The following is a 17,522-nucleotide window of genomic DNA, read 5'->3' on the forward strand; positions in this document are numbered from 1 at the left end:
AAAGTCTGAAAATGGCTCTGAATCATTTCATGTTGCTACAGTAATTATCAGCAAGAAGCTGAAAAAGAATCAACAGAGAAAGACCACAAGCTGTGGATTAATTCTTTTCAATCAGAAAGACCTGTCGTGGATGAACCACATCTGCCCAACAAATCAACTAAAGATGACACAACAACAAATTCATCACATCTGTCTTTGTTAACAGCTACAGAAACAGAATCAAGTGTTATGATAAATAATTGAATCACCAAGGCTGCATTTATATGACAATAAAAGGAACAGCAAATCATTAATATTGTGAAATATTATTACAATTTAGAATAATTGTTTTCTGTTTTAGCATATTTTAAAAAATGTAATTTATTCCTGTGATGCAAAGCTGATTTTTCAGCAGTTTTCAGTGTCACATGATCCTTCAGAAATCATTCTGATATGCTGAACTGCTGCTCAAGAAACATTTCTTGTTATTATCAGTGTTGAAAACAGTTGAAGCATCCAGTTCAGCAGTTGAAAATTGATTCATGTTTTTTCGTTGATAAATAGAAAGTTTAAAAAAGCATTTATTTGAAAAACTACCCTACTCCAAACTTTTGAATGGTAGAGGATCACGGTTTACACAAAAATATAAGGCAGTGCAACTTTTTTCAACATTGATAATAAGAACAAAGCACTAAATATAAAGTGTTGTCTGATCAGGCCTCTCACAAATGAACCTCTTTTATTTGCACTCGTCATACATGATTTTATAACCAGGCTTCACTAGAATATTAATAATACAGGCTATTGATTGTTTCTCAAACTTATGTGACCTGAATAGACAACCCAATGTAAAATGTTGATTTTAAAATAAGTTGAAGCATGGGGGAGGGGGGAATAAGTCTAAATCAGCTGACTAATCAATAAAATTACTATTTAATTGAGATGATTATATGAAATGTGAAAGCATGGTTTATTTATTTGGTAACACTTTACTAAGGTCTCTAATGTAAACATAAGGTAATGCATTAGCTAACATGAATACTATAAAATACATTATTTACATGAATTAATGTTTACAAGTACTGCTTTTGATTTTAAAAATGTATTAGTGAATTATTAACTAAGATTAATATATGCTGTGTAATGTAGTAACTAATGTTTTAATTAGAAAAACGTAGAATTCAACAGAAAGGTTAGAAGGTTAGATTAGAATATTATGACCATATTTACATGAGAAGGATCCCAATCCAAATGAGACCTGACACAACAATAAGAATTTGTTCTAGGAAATATAAATTAGCATTGGCATGAAGATCTGGCAGGCAGAAAGCTTGTTCTAACATGAGACGAGTCTCTGTGCTGATACCTGAAAAACACCACACAGCATCTCAGTTTGTAACAGAGTGAGGACCAGTCTGCTTTGATACAACATTTACACACAATCATTTTATACATGGACTCAAGTACAGTAGCTGTTAGCCTTGCTTACATTACACTGCAAGCTCATTTTCAATCATATACTGCATTGATTCAGTATATATACATCAGAAGGTGAGAAAACCTTTCAGATTTCAATAGTGCTGTAAAAAAGCCATATATTACCATTCTTAATCCACTCATTCCAGGCATGCAACTTGTCCCTATCATGATTCACAGCAGACTCTGTGGAAATATAAATACTTCACATAAATGGATAGAAAGAATTCTTTAAACAAAATATAAATATAAAATTGTATACAAACACTGGCTCATAGGTCTGTAGACAGATTATTCTCACCATGTGAATGATCCAGAAGTTTTCTCAGCTCTCGCAGTGTCTGCGTGAGGTTTTTCAGTCTGTGATGTAGGTGCGCATTCTCCTCTCTCAGAGTGTGAATTGTATCTTGAAGCTCATATGAAAAGCTCATTTGTGGCATTAAACATATGGTCAACAAAATAAGAATCAGATGCATTGAAAACATCATTCTCTATATGCACACTTCTTTCAGTGAACTCATTATTGTGTGGCCATGAACAAAAAGCGCTGATGCCTGCATTTAGAAATCAATCCAATTCTCACGCACCATTTATTTTGGTCTCAGTACAAGATGGAAGTACAAACTGTTCTATATAGATACAAGCTCTTTTAGGATAAAATAGTGTGAAAGAAAACTGGTGTGAAAGACTCCAAACATATTATTACTTCTTTCATGTCAAGCATGAATCTCAACAGATTGGTTTATGTACTTTAGTGGCTTTTTTATTGATAAGTCTTTAGGGAGGCTAGTTTTTACACTAGTGAACATTTCTCATAGTTTATTTTTGAAAGTCTGTTTCTGTATGAATACCTTCACAGCCACAAAAATAATTTCAGTGTTATTGCTTATCATCAAAATCAGTTCATTTTTTACATGTAGGTTTTTGGGGGCATGATGTCACATTATATGTGGAAAGTTGAGTGTGGTAAAGTTAGTTTTAGGTTTGCTATTCGCTGGATATTCGCCTAGGCCCTAGGCTGCTTTAGGGATCGTCCAATAATTAATACTAATTATGTTTACAAAGCCATAGTAAATGACTTGTGGGCAAACTGACTTTAAATATTTAGCCAATATGTCACCTTAGACAATACCTCCCCTAATGTATGTACAGTACACAAATATTTTTAGAAAAAAAGAAAGAAAAATTTGCCACAGTGGGACCCTGCCATCTGTTTTAGGCTATTTAATGCCTTTTTAATCGTAGAAAATAGACAAATAGAGTAAAACAAATAGAGCATATGTGACAACCGGTCCTATTATTTGTTTGTTTGTCTGTTTATTTATTTTCCATTTTGTTTATTTTAACCCTCTGGCCCTCTTCGTTTAGGAGTCACACTTGCCTCCTTCGCGGTCAAAAGTGACCGAAGCCTTGAAATGTAACTTTTTTCTCAGGAAAATCAATGTAATATATTTTTGTTCAATAATATTTTTTGATTATTATTTATGATTTTTAGGGAATTTTATGATACTATGCAATATTTATACAATTTTAATGAGCTATTTTCTCCACTAGAATGAATATATATATATATATTTATTTCTTTATTTATTTACTATTTTTTAATAAATGCAATATTTCACATTAAAAAAGAGGGGAGGCATTTAAAATCCATTTTTTTGAAGTGAGAATTGGGCCATCTGGAGGCATTAAAAAATAAAAACTTGTGTAATGTTGCGTAACCTCTTGTATTAGCACCCTATATAGATATATACAGAGGCTTTTGGATTCCCGTTGTTTTTTAGACATAATTTCTTAATTTTTTTAGGTTTTGCTATTAGATATATATCTAGACATTCTAAAAGACTACTTTTTGTCAAGGTTTAGACATTTTTGGTTAGATAAATCAGGTTTTACATTATGATTAGTCAAACATTAAAATCTTGTTAGAAAAGGAACACATAGAAAGCATTTTTGTTACTCAGTATTTGATAATTAACAACAAAATAAGGAATAGATAGTGATAATTCAAAACACTTTATATAAACATTTTGTAATTAATTGATATTTTATTCAATCTAATTCAATTAATGTTAACATATTTTCAAAATTTGCTCTGTTGCAGGTTTACCAATTCATTTCTGTGTATATATGTGTGTGTGGGTGTCTATTTTGCACTCCTGATATTCTAGACAGTCACCCCTTGATTGTTGCACACTTTTTTTCTGACCAGTGGCTGATTTGTAGTTTGTACCACCAAAAGATCCACTGAATTTTCACATTTTTTCGTATTTCCCATTCATTTCCTATGTCGGTCATTTTTGACCGCGAAGAAGGCAAGTGGGACTTTTTTTTTTTTTTTTTTTTGACTCTTTAACATATCCGAATCATGTCCATGATTTTTTTGTGTGTTCATATTGCTAATGTGACAAAAGTCACCAAGTGTCATCTCATTCCGATGAAGCTAAGATTTTTTAAATTTCAAAATATAAAATTTTTCGGTCAAAAATGACCGATAAACTTCTGGTAGAGAGAAACGTTTAGGCATCATAATATTAATAAGTTGTTACTGTGCAAATACCAGTTTGTTTTATATTTTCCCCCACAGTAACAATGTAAATACATTTTGTTTCTAAACCTATCCTCGTTATTTATATACGCCGTCTATTCATACAAAGGTTTTTTTCTTCTTCTTTTTCATTTGTTTCTAGGATTATAGCAACGTGACTAAAGTAGGAAGTGTTTACTAACCATTTCCGGGCAACGTTCATGATCAAATAGAATCCAAGATGGCTGCTCACATGTCAAGATTAAGGGGTTGGAGCCGAGCGCAGAGGTTTGATCTAATGTCCTAATTATTCATGTACTGTAAAGACGTGCATCACATGAGCAGAGCCGTAGCCTCATGTTTGTTTTGACTTTATAAAATAATATATTTTAGATTAGTCTCTCTAGCCTACTTCATAAAATCGTTTGTTATAGCGATAGTGTAAATTACATGTGACAAACTTCAAAATCTCGCGTGCTTCCACGGTAAACTGTAATTGACAGCAAATATTGCAATTGCCAGTGTGGATATGTTATTACTATCATATTGCTCATGATTTAACTGTTGCCATGTGTGTTTAATGTTGAGATACCTGTAGAAGTAGTGAGTGCTGTCGGTATCTGGCTGTTGCAGGTATGGCATCGCAGTATGTAGACAGTACAGCAGCGGCAGTGCGTATCACAGTGTGTCCCTATCCACACCGTTACCCGGGATCCCCAAACCTGTCTTTGCCTCCGTGGACGGCCACGAGAAACACGAGACTAAAATCACCACCTTAGAAAACGGACTCAAGGTTGCATCTCAGAATAAATTTGGTCAATTCTGTACAGTTGGAAGTAAGTATAATGTGAACTGTCGTTTGAGTCAAATGAGCTGAGCCAGATTTTATCTAATCTGAGGGTTGTATCTTAACGATACCTGCTTGTTTTTAGTTTTAGTAAACTCAGGCTCGCGTCATGAAGCAAAATATCCCAGTGGAATTGCACACTTTTTGGAAAAGCTCTCATTTTCTGTAAGTTAGTGTATGTTTATTAGTTGCATTGCATGAATTGTTCAAATACTAAATTGCTTTGACACTGTTCTTCTGATTTAAATGCACAAAACCAAACTCAGTCTGATTCATACTTCAATTTAAGTCTACAGCCCAGTTTGGAAGTAAAGATGAAATTCTCTTAACACTTGAGAAACATGGAGGCATATGTGACTGCCAAACATCCAGGTCTGACACTTATTTATTTATTTTTTTCTTGTTTTCCCCCCCTTCTGTTTACCTCTTATTTAGCATGTTTTATTTATTTCTGTCATTTACAGGGACACAACAATGTATGCGGTTTCAGCGGAAGTCAAGGGTTTGGATACTGTAGTGAACCTCCTGTCAGATGTGGTTCTACAGCCCCGTTTATTAGGTGAACATCTAAAACTGATTATTTAATGTTACTGAATCTTTGAAATGGTTAAAGTTATACACTAGTATTCAAAAGTTTGGGGCAAGTGAGAGAAAACAAGAAATGAATACTTTTTTTTTTTTTTTCAGCTACGACATTAAAATGATAAAATGATAGTGAAGACATTTACAATGTTACAAAAGATTTCTATTTTAAACACATGCTGTTCTTTTGAACTTTCTATGCATCAAAGAATGCTGATAAAATGTATCAAATCAGCATATTATTTGCTTAAGGATCATGAAGACTGGAGTAATGATGCTTTCCCCATCTCAGGAATAAAATGTATTTTAAATGCATATTAAAATAGAAAACAGTTTGAATTCATATTTCTGTTTGTACTGTATTTTTAATCAAATACATGCAGCCTTGGTGAGCATAAGAGACTTCAAAAAACTTTTTGAAAATTCCAGATTTTTGACATGTATTGTATGTAACTGCTGTTAATTCTTCAGATGAGGAGATTGAGATGACCAGAATGGCTGTTCGGTTTGAGTTGGAGGATCTGAACATGAGACCTGACCCGGAGCCTTTACTAACAGAAATGATTCATGCTGTGAGTACAGCTTAATGCTTTTATGAAGGTAATTGAAATGAGTTTGTAAGTCTTATTTGATCTCCTCTTCAATATTTAGGCTGCATACAGGGGCAACACCGTGGGCCTGCCTCGCTTCTGCCCTCCCGAAAATGTTGAGAAAATCGACAGGAAGCTGCTTCATAAGTACCTACAGAGCTATTACTGTCCGGAGCGCATGGTGCTGGCCGGGGTTGGGATTGAACATGAGCAGCTTGTGCAGTGTGCCAGAAAGTATCTCCTAAATGTTAAACCAGTATGGGGTGCAAGCACACCTGCCAACGTCGACCAGTCTGTAGCACAATACACGGGTGGAATCGTTAAGGTGAGCGAATTCATAAGTCCGGCAGTCATCATTTGGTAATTTTTAATATTCCTGAATTACTTGAGCTAAGCTTATTGTCTCATGTCAGATGGTGAAGGACATGTCTGATGTGAGTTTGGGTCCAACACCTATTCCTGAATTAACACACATCATGATTGGGCTGGAGAGCTGTTCCTTTTTGGTTTGTTGCACATATTAAATTAAATCAATTCAATTTCATGGTTGCCGGAAATAGTTGTGTGCTGATGCGAGTCGTTTTTTTTTGTTTTTTTTTCCACTTATAGGAGGATGACTTCATCCCATTTGCGGTCCTCAATATGATGATGGGAGGCGGAGGGTCCTTCTCTGCTGGAGGGCCCGGAAAAGGCATGTTCACCCGTCTCTACCTTAATGTGCTCAACAGGTGTGGCATTGTCTATTCATACTCTATAAACTCTCCTGTTATTTATGTGGTGAACCGTTTTAAGCAGTTTGTTGTTGTTTGTACAGGCATCACTGGATGTACAATGCTACTTCGTACCACCACAGCTATGAAGATAGTGGTCTGCTCTGTATCCATGCAAGTGCAGACCCTAGACAGGTACTGTAGTTAGGTTTATGTTGTAAATATTACTACCGTACACTGCATTATTTTAAACTATTTATTTGTTTAGGTGCGAGAAATGGTGGAGATCATTACAAGGGAGTTTATTCAGATGACTGGGACAGCAGGAGAAGTAAGACCTTCGTTTGTTATGGATTTCTGGAAGTAAAGTCATAGTTGGGTCAACTTCTGTAGTGGTGAATGGAAACTACAACATGCACTATTTGTGTGTCCATTTGCTCCAATAGAAAATGAAGGCCTTAAGTCTTAAATCACAGCAGAGAGTCTTATATCCATAAAGCCATGGCATTAAATGTCCCATGCACTGCAAAAAAATTATATTTTAAAGGTTTTTGTCATGTTTCCAATATAAACATCCTTAAATCAAGATACGTTTACTTGAGATGCAAAATTAAGTGAGTTCTCAATGGGTTTTTCCTTTGAATTAGGTTGAGTCCATTGGCAGATATTTATTCCCATTTTAGTCATAATCTCCCAGTCCCTTAATTTTGAACATTTTCTCTCAAAATGAAAATCATGTAATTTTGCTGCTCAAGTAAATGGATTTTGATTTATGAATCTTTAGATATTTGCACTAGAAAACAAGGAAGAACCTCATTTTGCAAAATGTGATCAGAAGGTACAGTAAAAGTTACTTCCATATTCTAGTGGTATGGAGCAGAGCCATTCAAGCCTTGATCAATTTTTTTGTAAAATGAATTAATGGAGTTATTATTGGAAGTAGTATTTGAAGCATTGCTAATACAAGACCTTTACATTTAGAGACCATATTGATGTATTGTTATATTCAATTTATTCCTTAAGTTTTCTTTACTTGGTCTAAAAAAACTTAAATTGATCTTCATAAAACCTGCAGAAACCCTGTAAAATCAACCGTAGAATCTCTATGACTTTCCAAAAGATGAAAACAATATTAAGAGCTTGACTACAGTGGTCTGAACATTGTTTTCTGAAATGTAATTCCTCGGGTAACATAGCAAAAGTATATTATGTATAATTAATGTATATTACATTTTTAAATATGAAAAAAAAAATTAAAAAGATGATCACACGTCATCACGGTCTGTGAAAAGGGTGTGTATGTAACTCCTCTTGCATTAAAGCTGCTTTGACACGATCTGTATTGTATAAAGCATTAGATAAATAAAGGTGACTTGACTCATTGTGAATTTGTTCATAACCTGAAATCTCACACTTGTGCAGATGGAGCTAGAGAGAGCCAAGACACAACTGAAATCCATGCTCATGATGAACCTGGAGTCACGACCGGTCATCTTTGAAGACGTAGGTCGACAAGTACTTGCGACAGGCAAGAGGAAGCTGCCACATGAGCTGTGTGAGCTCATCAGTAAGTATTGATGTTAACTGCAAAGTATAAAGCCTATATGAAAGCTTCATGTAAATGTATGTACACAACCGTTCAAAAGTTTGAGAAAGTCAGCATATTAGAATGACTTCTGAAGACTGGAGTGTAATGGCTGCAAAAAATTCAGCTTTGGCTGTACAAGAATTAATCACATTTTAAAATGTATTAAAATAGAAAACATTAATTTTAAATTGTAATAATATTTCACTGTATCTTTGATCAAATTAAGACTTTATAAATATTTTTGACTTTCTTTAAAAAACTTGCCGACCCCAAAACTTTTGAATGGTAGCGTACATACTTAATAATTGCATTGCATGGCATATCAGTACCATACCATTCACTAGTTCTTTCTGGGAGACATATATTTGCTAAAAAATATAAATTAACAGACTCCTCACCCCCCACACTTTTCTCTGTTTTAGGTAATGTTACAGCCAGTGACATCAAGAGAGTCACAATGAAAATGCTGCGTAGTAAGCCTGCAGTGGCAGCGCTGGGAGATCTGACAGAGCTGCCCTCATACGAGGACATTCAAGCCGCTCTCTCTAGTAAAGACGGCCGTCTGCCTCGCATATACCGCCTGTTCCGATAGAGGACTGACCACTGGCACCACCTAGAGGCAAATATGAGGACTGACCCAAAAAATATTATTCTGGACTGGAATTTAAGTCCAATGCTTAGACTGTGGTTGCATTTAATTTATAAAGTACTTTAAATGTGAGTTTGAAACAGTTTCAAAACTGTAGGACTTTCTACTGTTGAACATGAAAGAAGATATTTTGGAAAAAGTATTTTTGTCTAAAAATTAAGTCAACGGGCTCTAATCGGTTTGGTCTCCAGAATATCTTCTTTTCTGTTACGCAGATGAAAGAAAGGTTTGTAATGACATGAGGGTAAGTGACAATTTTGAAATTGGCTGAGTTTAAATTCACACACCAATGCATCATTTTGCATGATTTTGTTGAATTCACCATGTGTTTAAAGTAAATTAATGTGTTCATTTCACATTTCTATCTTAATTGGCTCAATAAGTGGACTTTTCCATGGCATTTGTTCACATTTCTGTGTTGTTGTTCATAGGCTGTGCTTTTCTGTGTAAAACTGGGCAAACCCCAATGGTATTTCAAACATCACACACCGTTTTTCAGAAAGTTCTACAAAACCCTTATGCCTTAGTCAGTATATTATAATATCTGAACAGAATGACATGAACTGTGCAGTCGACCACGTACCCTAGCTGTGAAAACAGTGTACATAATGATAATCCCCTTTTCTCTTGCTAACTCACTGTTACCATGAACCTCTGTTCACTAATTAAGAGTTTGTTTACCAGATTAATGTATGTCTGTTTAGTGGTTTGTGTTGGATTACCCTACAAGAATATATTTATTCCCTTGTACTTCATCAGTACAAGTTTATGGTTTTTTTCTTTTTCTTTTTTTTACCATTGCTGCCTATTAAGATGATGGCAATGATTGAATCTGTCATGAGCAAAAACCCTCATGTTCCCTTAAAAAAAATAAAAGTTTGATCCTTTGTATTATTTCTTTCATGTACACATTTGGTCCAAAATGTGTAATCAAAACAAATAAGAAACAACACCTTAAGTATGAATTTTTGTATTACTTTACATAGTAAACAAACATTTATAACAGGCTATTATTTGGTTTTAAACAGCAGAATGTACTTGAAGTCACTGAGGCAATCATGAGAAAGATCGCAGGCACTTTCAGTACAAATAGAACTAAAATTCATGATGTGAATGCGTGACTTACTATTACACCACAGTCACTGAGATCCATGCGCAAGCAACACCAATACTATGGTCGTTCCTGCTTCCATACATATATCACACGTGACATCAAGTAAGCTGAATTATATTGGATATGTTAAGGCAGTAAACTCAAGTATAGTCTGTGCCTCCTCGCTTAGATTTTGCACTCAATTGAACCCAAGGTCATCCTCTCTACATGATACCACGTTGACCTATCAATGATAATAAACTGCTAACACAAATTTCCCCCAGTTTTGCTGGTAATTATGCTACAGTACGGTTCCCTTTTACAAAAGATTACAACTGTTAGCAAAATGTTAGGTAATTCTTCAAAAATGACCCAGGAGCCAATCAAACGAGCAGGATCAGCTGCCTGGTACTGGTATGTGTTTACAGTATCAGTTAAAGGTGAGCTAATGGTTTAACAAGGCCATGAAACACTATCATTTGAAACCATACACAGAAGAGACTGTTTCGGCTTGCAAGTTAAATACCAGAATATGAAATAATACAAAAAATGGATTAGGAATAACGGATGTACAGTACAACTAACTTAATTTACTCCGGTCAGTATATTTTATAGATTTATATCATATTTTAAAGTACCAGCTGTCCAGATGCAGTCTTTTAGTCCCTGGACTGTGCACTTGACATCCGTAGTACCGAGTTATCCTTTGGTCCTGAAAGTCCAGCTTTCCAAGTCAGTACCTCAGTGTTTGAAATGATCAGTTTTAGCACCCTATGGCTCTCGCACACTGGTCCCCCGATCAGGATATGGTGCAAACCGTGCTGTTATTCTGGTTCTTCATAGCTGCCTCTCTCTTTTTCAGCTCCCTGGTGATTCTCCTTCGGATTCCTTCTAGGTACAGGCTCCTGTCAAACTGGCCAGCACCCAAAGGAATGCTGGGGAGGATAATACACTGAATTAGTGGTTTATCAAACCTACACAAATAACATCCTGTGAAACATGAAAAGACCATAAATCATTAACATTCCATTTCGTAAATTGATGAAAAGCTTGTGTCTACTAGAATAAGTCACATGATTTGTTTTGTAGAATGACAGTAGAAGGTATCCCAGTGCTTTTGCGTCATTATCTTTGTAATGTAACATGTAAAACCAATATACAAGAATTACATGAATGTGAATGTAGAGTTAACGACTGGTTAAAAGGTTAGTTCACCCAAACATTAATTTACGAAACACAATGAATCTTTTGCAGTGAGCTTAATCAGGACCATTTGATCCTTTTGAATTATGTCCATTACTTTTTTCTTTTTGTGTTCACATAGTAAGTGCCAAAACCTTTACCAAGTTTGGTATCATTCCGATGAAGAGCACAAAAGGGTTAATTATGGGTTAAATACCCTAAATTAAATCAGTTCAACATTTAAGGCCATCATGTCTCTTAAGTAAATCAAGCCTCTTGAATCATATGGATTACTTTTACAATGTCTTTATGAACGTTTTGGTGACATGGATGAACAGAAATCTCAGGTTTTATTAAATATATGTACTACATTTGTGTTTTGAAAATTAATGACATTAAGTCTAAGATGAACAACATCTACGCTTACTTGTCTCGACCTGGACGAAGTTTGACCTGAAACATGCCGATGACAGGCCGGTGATCTGATGTCTTAATGGACAAGCAAGACGTATACTTGACCACTTTAATGTCATCTGCTTGTCTGTTTCGATAAAGAATCCGGTCCTGTCAACAAATGAGGAAAAATCAGCAACTGTACTAAAGGGTATGCAGTTGTGTTATACAATTAGCAAAAAAGCTTACTGTATATGAGGGTGTTCTCTGCTTTGTGGTGGTGTCATAGACATCACAACCAATGTCAAACTTGTATGTGGGAGGAAAGTGAATAGATGCTTCCTGAAACCCTTTAAAAATGGAACCTGCAAATGCACAAACACAGATTCTTCCTGTTAAAGTACAAAGAATTAATGTTTTCCTTGAAGGGAGAATATGCATAAATTACACAGGACTGTAATTTTGCATCTAACTTGCCTTCTTTCAACTCTTTCAACAGCTGGTCATGTTGTAATAGTGCGCTCATATCTGTGCCCATAACCTGATTCAAAATGGCCTCCACCTCACCTCTGGCTTTATTCAGGCGGAAATTAAAATCTCCAAACCAGAAGACTTCATCAAAACGGGTTGTGACATCAGCTGAGAATGAGTGGCAAATTTGATCATTCACAGAAAAATAAATACACTATATATGACAAATGTGACAAATGCAGAAACACTCACATGTTGTGGAGCGGTAAGGGTTTGTATCTGGAAGGTTTCTAGGAAGAGCCAAAGCTTCTATGATCTTGTTGTAATCTAAGATCCTCTCATATACTTTAGAATCTCCAGCTGAAACAAATACAAAGATGGCTAGGTTTATTTGTAGTTTATTTATAGTTTATATAACTGGGTTGTTAAAAGTATTCCACTTACAAGTGAAATGGGATGTAATAAAGAGGAAGGATGTCCCAAAGAAAGTGAAGCCGATACCCACAGCTCCTTTAGTCTTAATCTGAGATATTATTCTGGTTGTGACTGTAGCATGTTCCACCTCTGTAATGGCAAAAATATATATATTATATTATATTATTCAAAAGTTTGGGGTCTGTAGGTTTTTTAAAAAGAAATGAATACTTTTATTCAACAAGGTAACATTAAACAAAGGAAAAATTTACCGAAAATGGCAGTAAAGATTATATACTATAAAATATCTATTATATATAAATGCTGTTCATTTGAACTGACAATATCACTGATAATTCAACACTGATAATACTAAAGTTTCTTGCGCAGCAAATCAACATATTAGAATGATTTCTGAAGGATCATGTGACACCGGAGACTGAAGTAACGCCTGCTTAAAATGTTTATTATTTTACAATATTACTGTTTTACTGTATTTTTGATCAAATAAATGCAGCATTGGTAAGAGATAAGAGACTCTTTCAAAACATTAAAAAATCCTAATGACCCTATACTTTTGAACAGTAGTGCATAACATATTATATCATTTTAATTTGAAGAAAAAAAAAAAAAAAGCTTTACCTGAACAGAACCATATGAGGTCTCTCCTGACAAATACAGTGAGATAGAGAACGCCATGGGCTGCTGCATACAGCATCACGTAATACGGCCCAAGTGTTTCCTGCAGGCGGATCTCCCACTCCCTCCTGTGGACAAACATGAAGAGAGTAAATGTGCTGAGTATCAGAAACAGACTAAATAAACCCTGTGCAAAGCAACTCAAAGTCTTACCTATCCGGACACCCTTCCTGAACTCCTATAACGTAGACGTCCTGTGCGAAGTCTGTGTCGGTTGGGAGCAGCAGATCATCTAGGTTGTATGGAAGCCCCTGAGACCAAGAGTAAGAGCTTAGGCTACAGCTGCTATGTGCTTAAACAAACAAATCATTTGAAATGACAGTATTGTTCCACACCTTCTCTCCCTGCATGTTCCATGTGGCCACGTAGATACCGAGCCGTCTCTCTGGGAAGTAGCGGTCTAGCTCCTCTGCCCCCAGCAAGGCACCGTTACCCAAAACACTGCCCTCCAGAAAGCTCCTAAAACCATAAGCAGGTACATTTTCAGGAAAACAAAAGATCTGAGAAATGCTTCTTCTAGCATGTCACATAATACATTCTTATAAATGTATATAAATGCATTATTTCATGAAGACAGAACAATTTTAAAGAGGAGTTTACCCAAAACTTTTGATATATGTGTGTGTGTGTATAAATATATATATATTCCAGCATTTGTTATAATGCATTCTTAAAAACTGCATAATTTCAAGACAGAACAATTTTAAACTAAATGATGAGGATACATGATTATATTTGTTCTTGCAAATAAGAGCAATCATTGAAAAAAGAAAAAAAGAAATCAGTCCAGGTGACATGTCGGTTATCAGCCAGCATTAGAGATTTTTTTAAATTAATTTTCATTATCAGATGCAGAAGCTAATACCGACTGGGTATTTAATTATTCATGCTCAGTTACCTTATTTTTAATTACCTCAATTAATCCATTAAAGTAAATGTATAAACATTAATAATTTAATGAGCCTGTTAAATGTAATCTTTAGCAAATCATTTTTTTCATATTTTATGCCTAAATTTACTTGTAGCATTGATTGTTTAGTAAAGTGTTTCACTTTTTATTATTTTACAATTGTCTTGTGTAAACCCCTGGTCAAAATATGATCTCATGGATGGAAATGAACAGCGAGAACATTCTTCAAAACATCTCCACTGATGTTCCACGGATGAAAACCATACAGATTTAAAAACGACACAATGAGTTAATGACCACAATTTAATTTCTGGCTGAATTATAACGTTAATAAATAATTCGATTTTGTATTTCATACTGCCCAAACATATATCATGTCACCTGCAAGTAGAAGATGAATGTATGTTCTCCTGATGCAGTTTGACAGTTGCTGAACTAGCATCTCACTGATCCATTAATCCCCTTTGCATTCGCACTGCTTCACCCTTCCTCTCCAACCTCTCTATAAACGTCCAGCTTCACTTTTCACTTCTCACAACTAAAGCTGTTCAGGTGATTCTGTAAGTAGTGACTTACTCTGGCAAGTGCCTGTGCTCATTCCTACAGGAACATTAATCATGGTCTACTTCCTTGTAAAACATCAAATTTAATTTGGTTTATGCATTCACATAAAAATGTGGCTTGGCCACTTAGGACCCTTTGGGAGGTAATCAAGGTGCCACATCAGCCTGTGATCATGTGATCTTGACGCTGAAGATGGAGATCTGCTGAGCGGAACAGGCTGTAGAAAAGAAGAAACAAATTAATAATAAAAAAACCACTCACCTGTTTCTCACATCCCGGGGTCTGATGGGGTTCAGAACGCTATAGGTGGACTTCATGGAATGGACGGAGGCATTGTCTGACACCATGGTGTCCAACAGCCGGCTATCACTCAGATTCCTCTGAAGCCTCTCCGACCGCCCCCTTCTCCCCACCGCACTGTAATCCAAATAATCCCTGTCAATCCGATTAGTTGTCCTTAAGGACGTGGAGGCTGCGCTGTTCTCCAGAGAGGGATATGTCCCAGTGGGCTGCAGTGGGGACAAAATAATTCTGGACGGTTTCAAACGCTCTTTGTTCGGATCGCTATGCTCATTGTCAGTCTCGGAGAAGCTACCGGTCCTAATCCTGAATGACGGTGTCTCCAGGGGTGGGAGATCGAGGGGACGTCCGGATACAAGGCCTTGGCCATTCGATGAGCTGTCTTCTTTGAGCGAATCGGTGGAAGAGCCCGTCTCACCTGGGTCGGTGAGACTCTCCTGGCTGTTCCTCAATCTTCTCCCCCTCACCTTCTCATCAAATGAGATGTTTTTACCCCCCATTCCCAATCCCACGGGCTTCGGAAGAGAGGGAGGCCGAGGCTGAAATGGACTAAGTTTGGCGTCCTTGTTATGCTCATCCTGAAGTAGTTTGGTACCTTCATATGGCTTCTTGATGTCTTTGAGCTCTTCCTTGTTGCTCTTCTCCGTCCTCGGGTCTACACTTAGAACAGTAATATCTGCTTTACAAGTTGGTTCTCCTGACCTGAGTTCTGTGGGGTTAAACGGGACGATGCTGTCTCCATGCTCACTCATCCTATAGGCAGACTTAGTTTTAGATGTAAACAAGTCCCATGATACTCAGATGATTACATCCTGTGGAGAGAGTGAGGAGATTATTTTGATGACTTATTATTATGTCAATTATGTCTTTCAATTAAGAGATATTTCACTTATTGCTCGATTAAGCAATATTCCACATCTTGCCAGCAATTGGATTAAAATATAAAGTTATATTACAAACCCTAAATAACAGAACAATTTAAATAAATGGGTTTTTGAATCATTTCTAAATATTACAAGGGACCACTTCCTTAAATATAAAGGCAGCTAGCTTAAATATTTTTATGTTTGAAATATTATAAGACTTTTTCCCCCCTGTTTTCAACACGATATAATTCAAAACATATTATTAAAATACTTCTTCGAAAAAAATCTATTTTGTCTTAAGTTACCAGTGTATATTATTTCTGTGACAAATTGCTGTTTGCTCGTTTGAAAGTCATTTTACATAAAAGCATCTGCTAAATTTGTAAATATAAATGTAATTTTGTACACTAAATAAAAGTTTTCTTCAACCCAATATTAAAATATTAGAGAAGAAATTTCAGGTCTATACTTTTTTTTTTTTTCATAAAAATGTTATTTAAAACTATGTATAAACAACAAATTATGAAAATGTTGCCCCAAAGCAGCTTTACCTGGAATACAACACTATAAAAATAAGAAACATACATCTTGTAAAATCTTTCTTATTTATTTTAATTTGTCTGTGGACCCCCTAGCACACTTCAGTAAGAAAAATGGGTTTAATTTTCAAATTTAAAACACAAACCTGGTATTAACAGCTTATAAGTGGTAAGAGGAAGAATGCTTTGCAGAAACACACAATCCATAAACAATTAGCTGTTGCAGTCCTACGTTATACTGTATGAAAAACATCAACGGATTAATAATCATTTAAACATCGATTAAACTGTCTAATTAGCAACAGACATCTATGAATTAGTGGGCGTCGTAAATTAACAAAATTATCAACAACAACAACCAATAGGCTACTATTAACAACGTTACTGTACAAACAGTACCACAAAAACATAACTGTTATTAAAAAACAACCTCAGAGTAAACGTGAACTTAAACTAAGACTAAAATGTATTAATAGTGAACTTTGATGAGAGCTGTCTGAGATCTCTCAGAGATCTCTGTCCCTCGCAGCGATATTAAATTCACTGATGTCACACGATGGCCACACATCCGTTAGCCATCGCTACAATTACAATATAGCGTTTTTATCTTTGCAAAATATAAATATACATTTATGTGAAGAATAAAATTACCTCTGTTATCTCTAGTTCGCTGAAGAAGCAAACTTACTTGACTTCCTTAGCAACGCCAGGCAACCAACAACTAACCAAGAGGGTGTGCTGACGGTCAGCAGCAGTGTGTTATGAAACTGCGCCATCTTGCGTTAATACCGTTTGTATTATTTTCCCAAACAAGACTGTGAGACCAAATATAATGTTTTAAAAATCAGCCACTGAAAACTATAAACGTTTGAAAAGTAATGCTACTAGTAAGTTAATGTAGCCTACTGGAGAACAACATTTTGCTGTGCCACAAGCTATACAAAAATTAATTGGCACGTGGAAGGTTGTACAACTCTGAGTTTTGACTTAAAAAGATTATATTAATTACTCACTAAAGAACCTGAACACATTTGAGATTAATTGGAAAAACGAGCCATATCCCATCATTCAGTAACAGCTGTCATAGCCCGGCTCAAAGATCATGACAAAAAAGAGGAAAGCAGGGATTTGACCAAAATATAA

The 17,522-nt window shown here is 35.6% G+C and overlaps 2 protein-coding genes across 4 annotated transcripts; one reads left to right on the forward strand and one right to left on the reverse strand.

Moving 5' to 3' along the window:
- Positions 1-4,142: 4,142 nt before the first annotated feature.
- Positions 4,143-9,835, forward strand: pmpca (peptidase, mitochondrial processing subunit alpha). Its single transcript, XM_058775224.1, has 13 exons — positions 4,143-4,270; positions 4,616-4,818; positions 4,915-4,994; positions 5,119-5,201; positions 5,294-5,388; positions 5,883-5,983; positions 6,063-6,326; positions 6,415-6,507; positions 6,611-6,729; positions 6,816-6,906; positions 6,980-7,042; positions 8,134-8,278; positions 8,722-9,835. The coding sequence occupies exons 1-13, from the start codon at positions 4,224-4,226 to the stop codon at positions 8,889-8,891; spliced, it is 1,554 nt and encodes a 517-aa protein (XP_058631207.1). The 5' UTR covers positions 4,143-4,223; the 3' UTR covers positions 8,892-9,835.
- Positions 9,836-9,942: 107 nt separating this feature from the next.
- inpp5e (inositol polyphosphate-5-phosphatase E) lies at positions 9,943-17,150 on the reverse strand. 3 transcript variants are annotated; one of them, XM_058775217.1, is made up of 12 exons: positions 17,031-17,074; positions 16,526-16,617; positions 14,936-15,786; positions 13,536-13,659; positions 13,354-13,451; positions 13,144-13,268; positions 12,532-12,651; positions 12,340-12,447; positions 12,094-12,255; positions 11,866-11,981; positions 11,651-11,787; positions 9,943-10,976 (listed from the first exon to the last, which is right to left on the reverse strand). In XM_058775217.1, the coding sequence occupies exons 3-12, from the start codon at positions 15,724-15,726 to the stop codon at positions 10,841-10,843; spliced, it is 1,917 nt and encodes a 638-aa protein (XP_058631200.1). In that variant the 5' UTR covers positions 15,727-15,786; positions 16,526-16,617; positions 17,031-17,074; the 3' UTR covers positions 9,943-10,840. The 3 variants fall into 3 exon arrangements, with proteins under 3 accessions (XP_058631200.1, XP_058631203.1, XP_058631202.1); XM_058775220.1 differs by lacking the exon at positions 16,526-16,617 and having other exon boundaries at positions 17,068-17,150; XM_058775219.1 differs by lacking the exon at positions 16,526-16,617 and having other exon boundaries at positions 17,031-17,138.
- Positions 17,151-17,522: the final 372 nt, after the last annotated feature.

The sequence above is a fragment of the Onychostoma macrolepis genome, chromosome 05 (genome assembly GCF_012432095.1).
Source record: "Onychostoma macrolepis isolate SWU-2019 chromosome 05, ASM1243209v1, whole genome shotgun sequence".
NCBI lineage: Eukaryota > Metazoa > Chordata > Actinopteri > Cypriniformes > Cyprinidae > Onychostoma > Onychostoma macrolepis.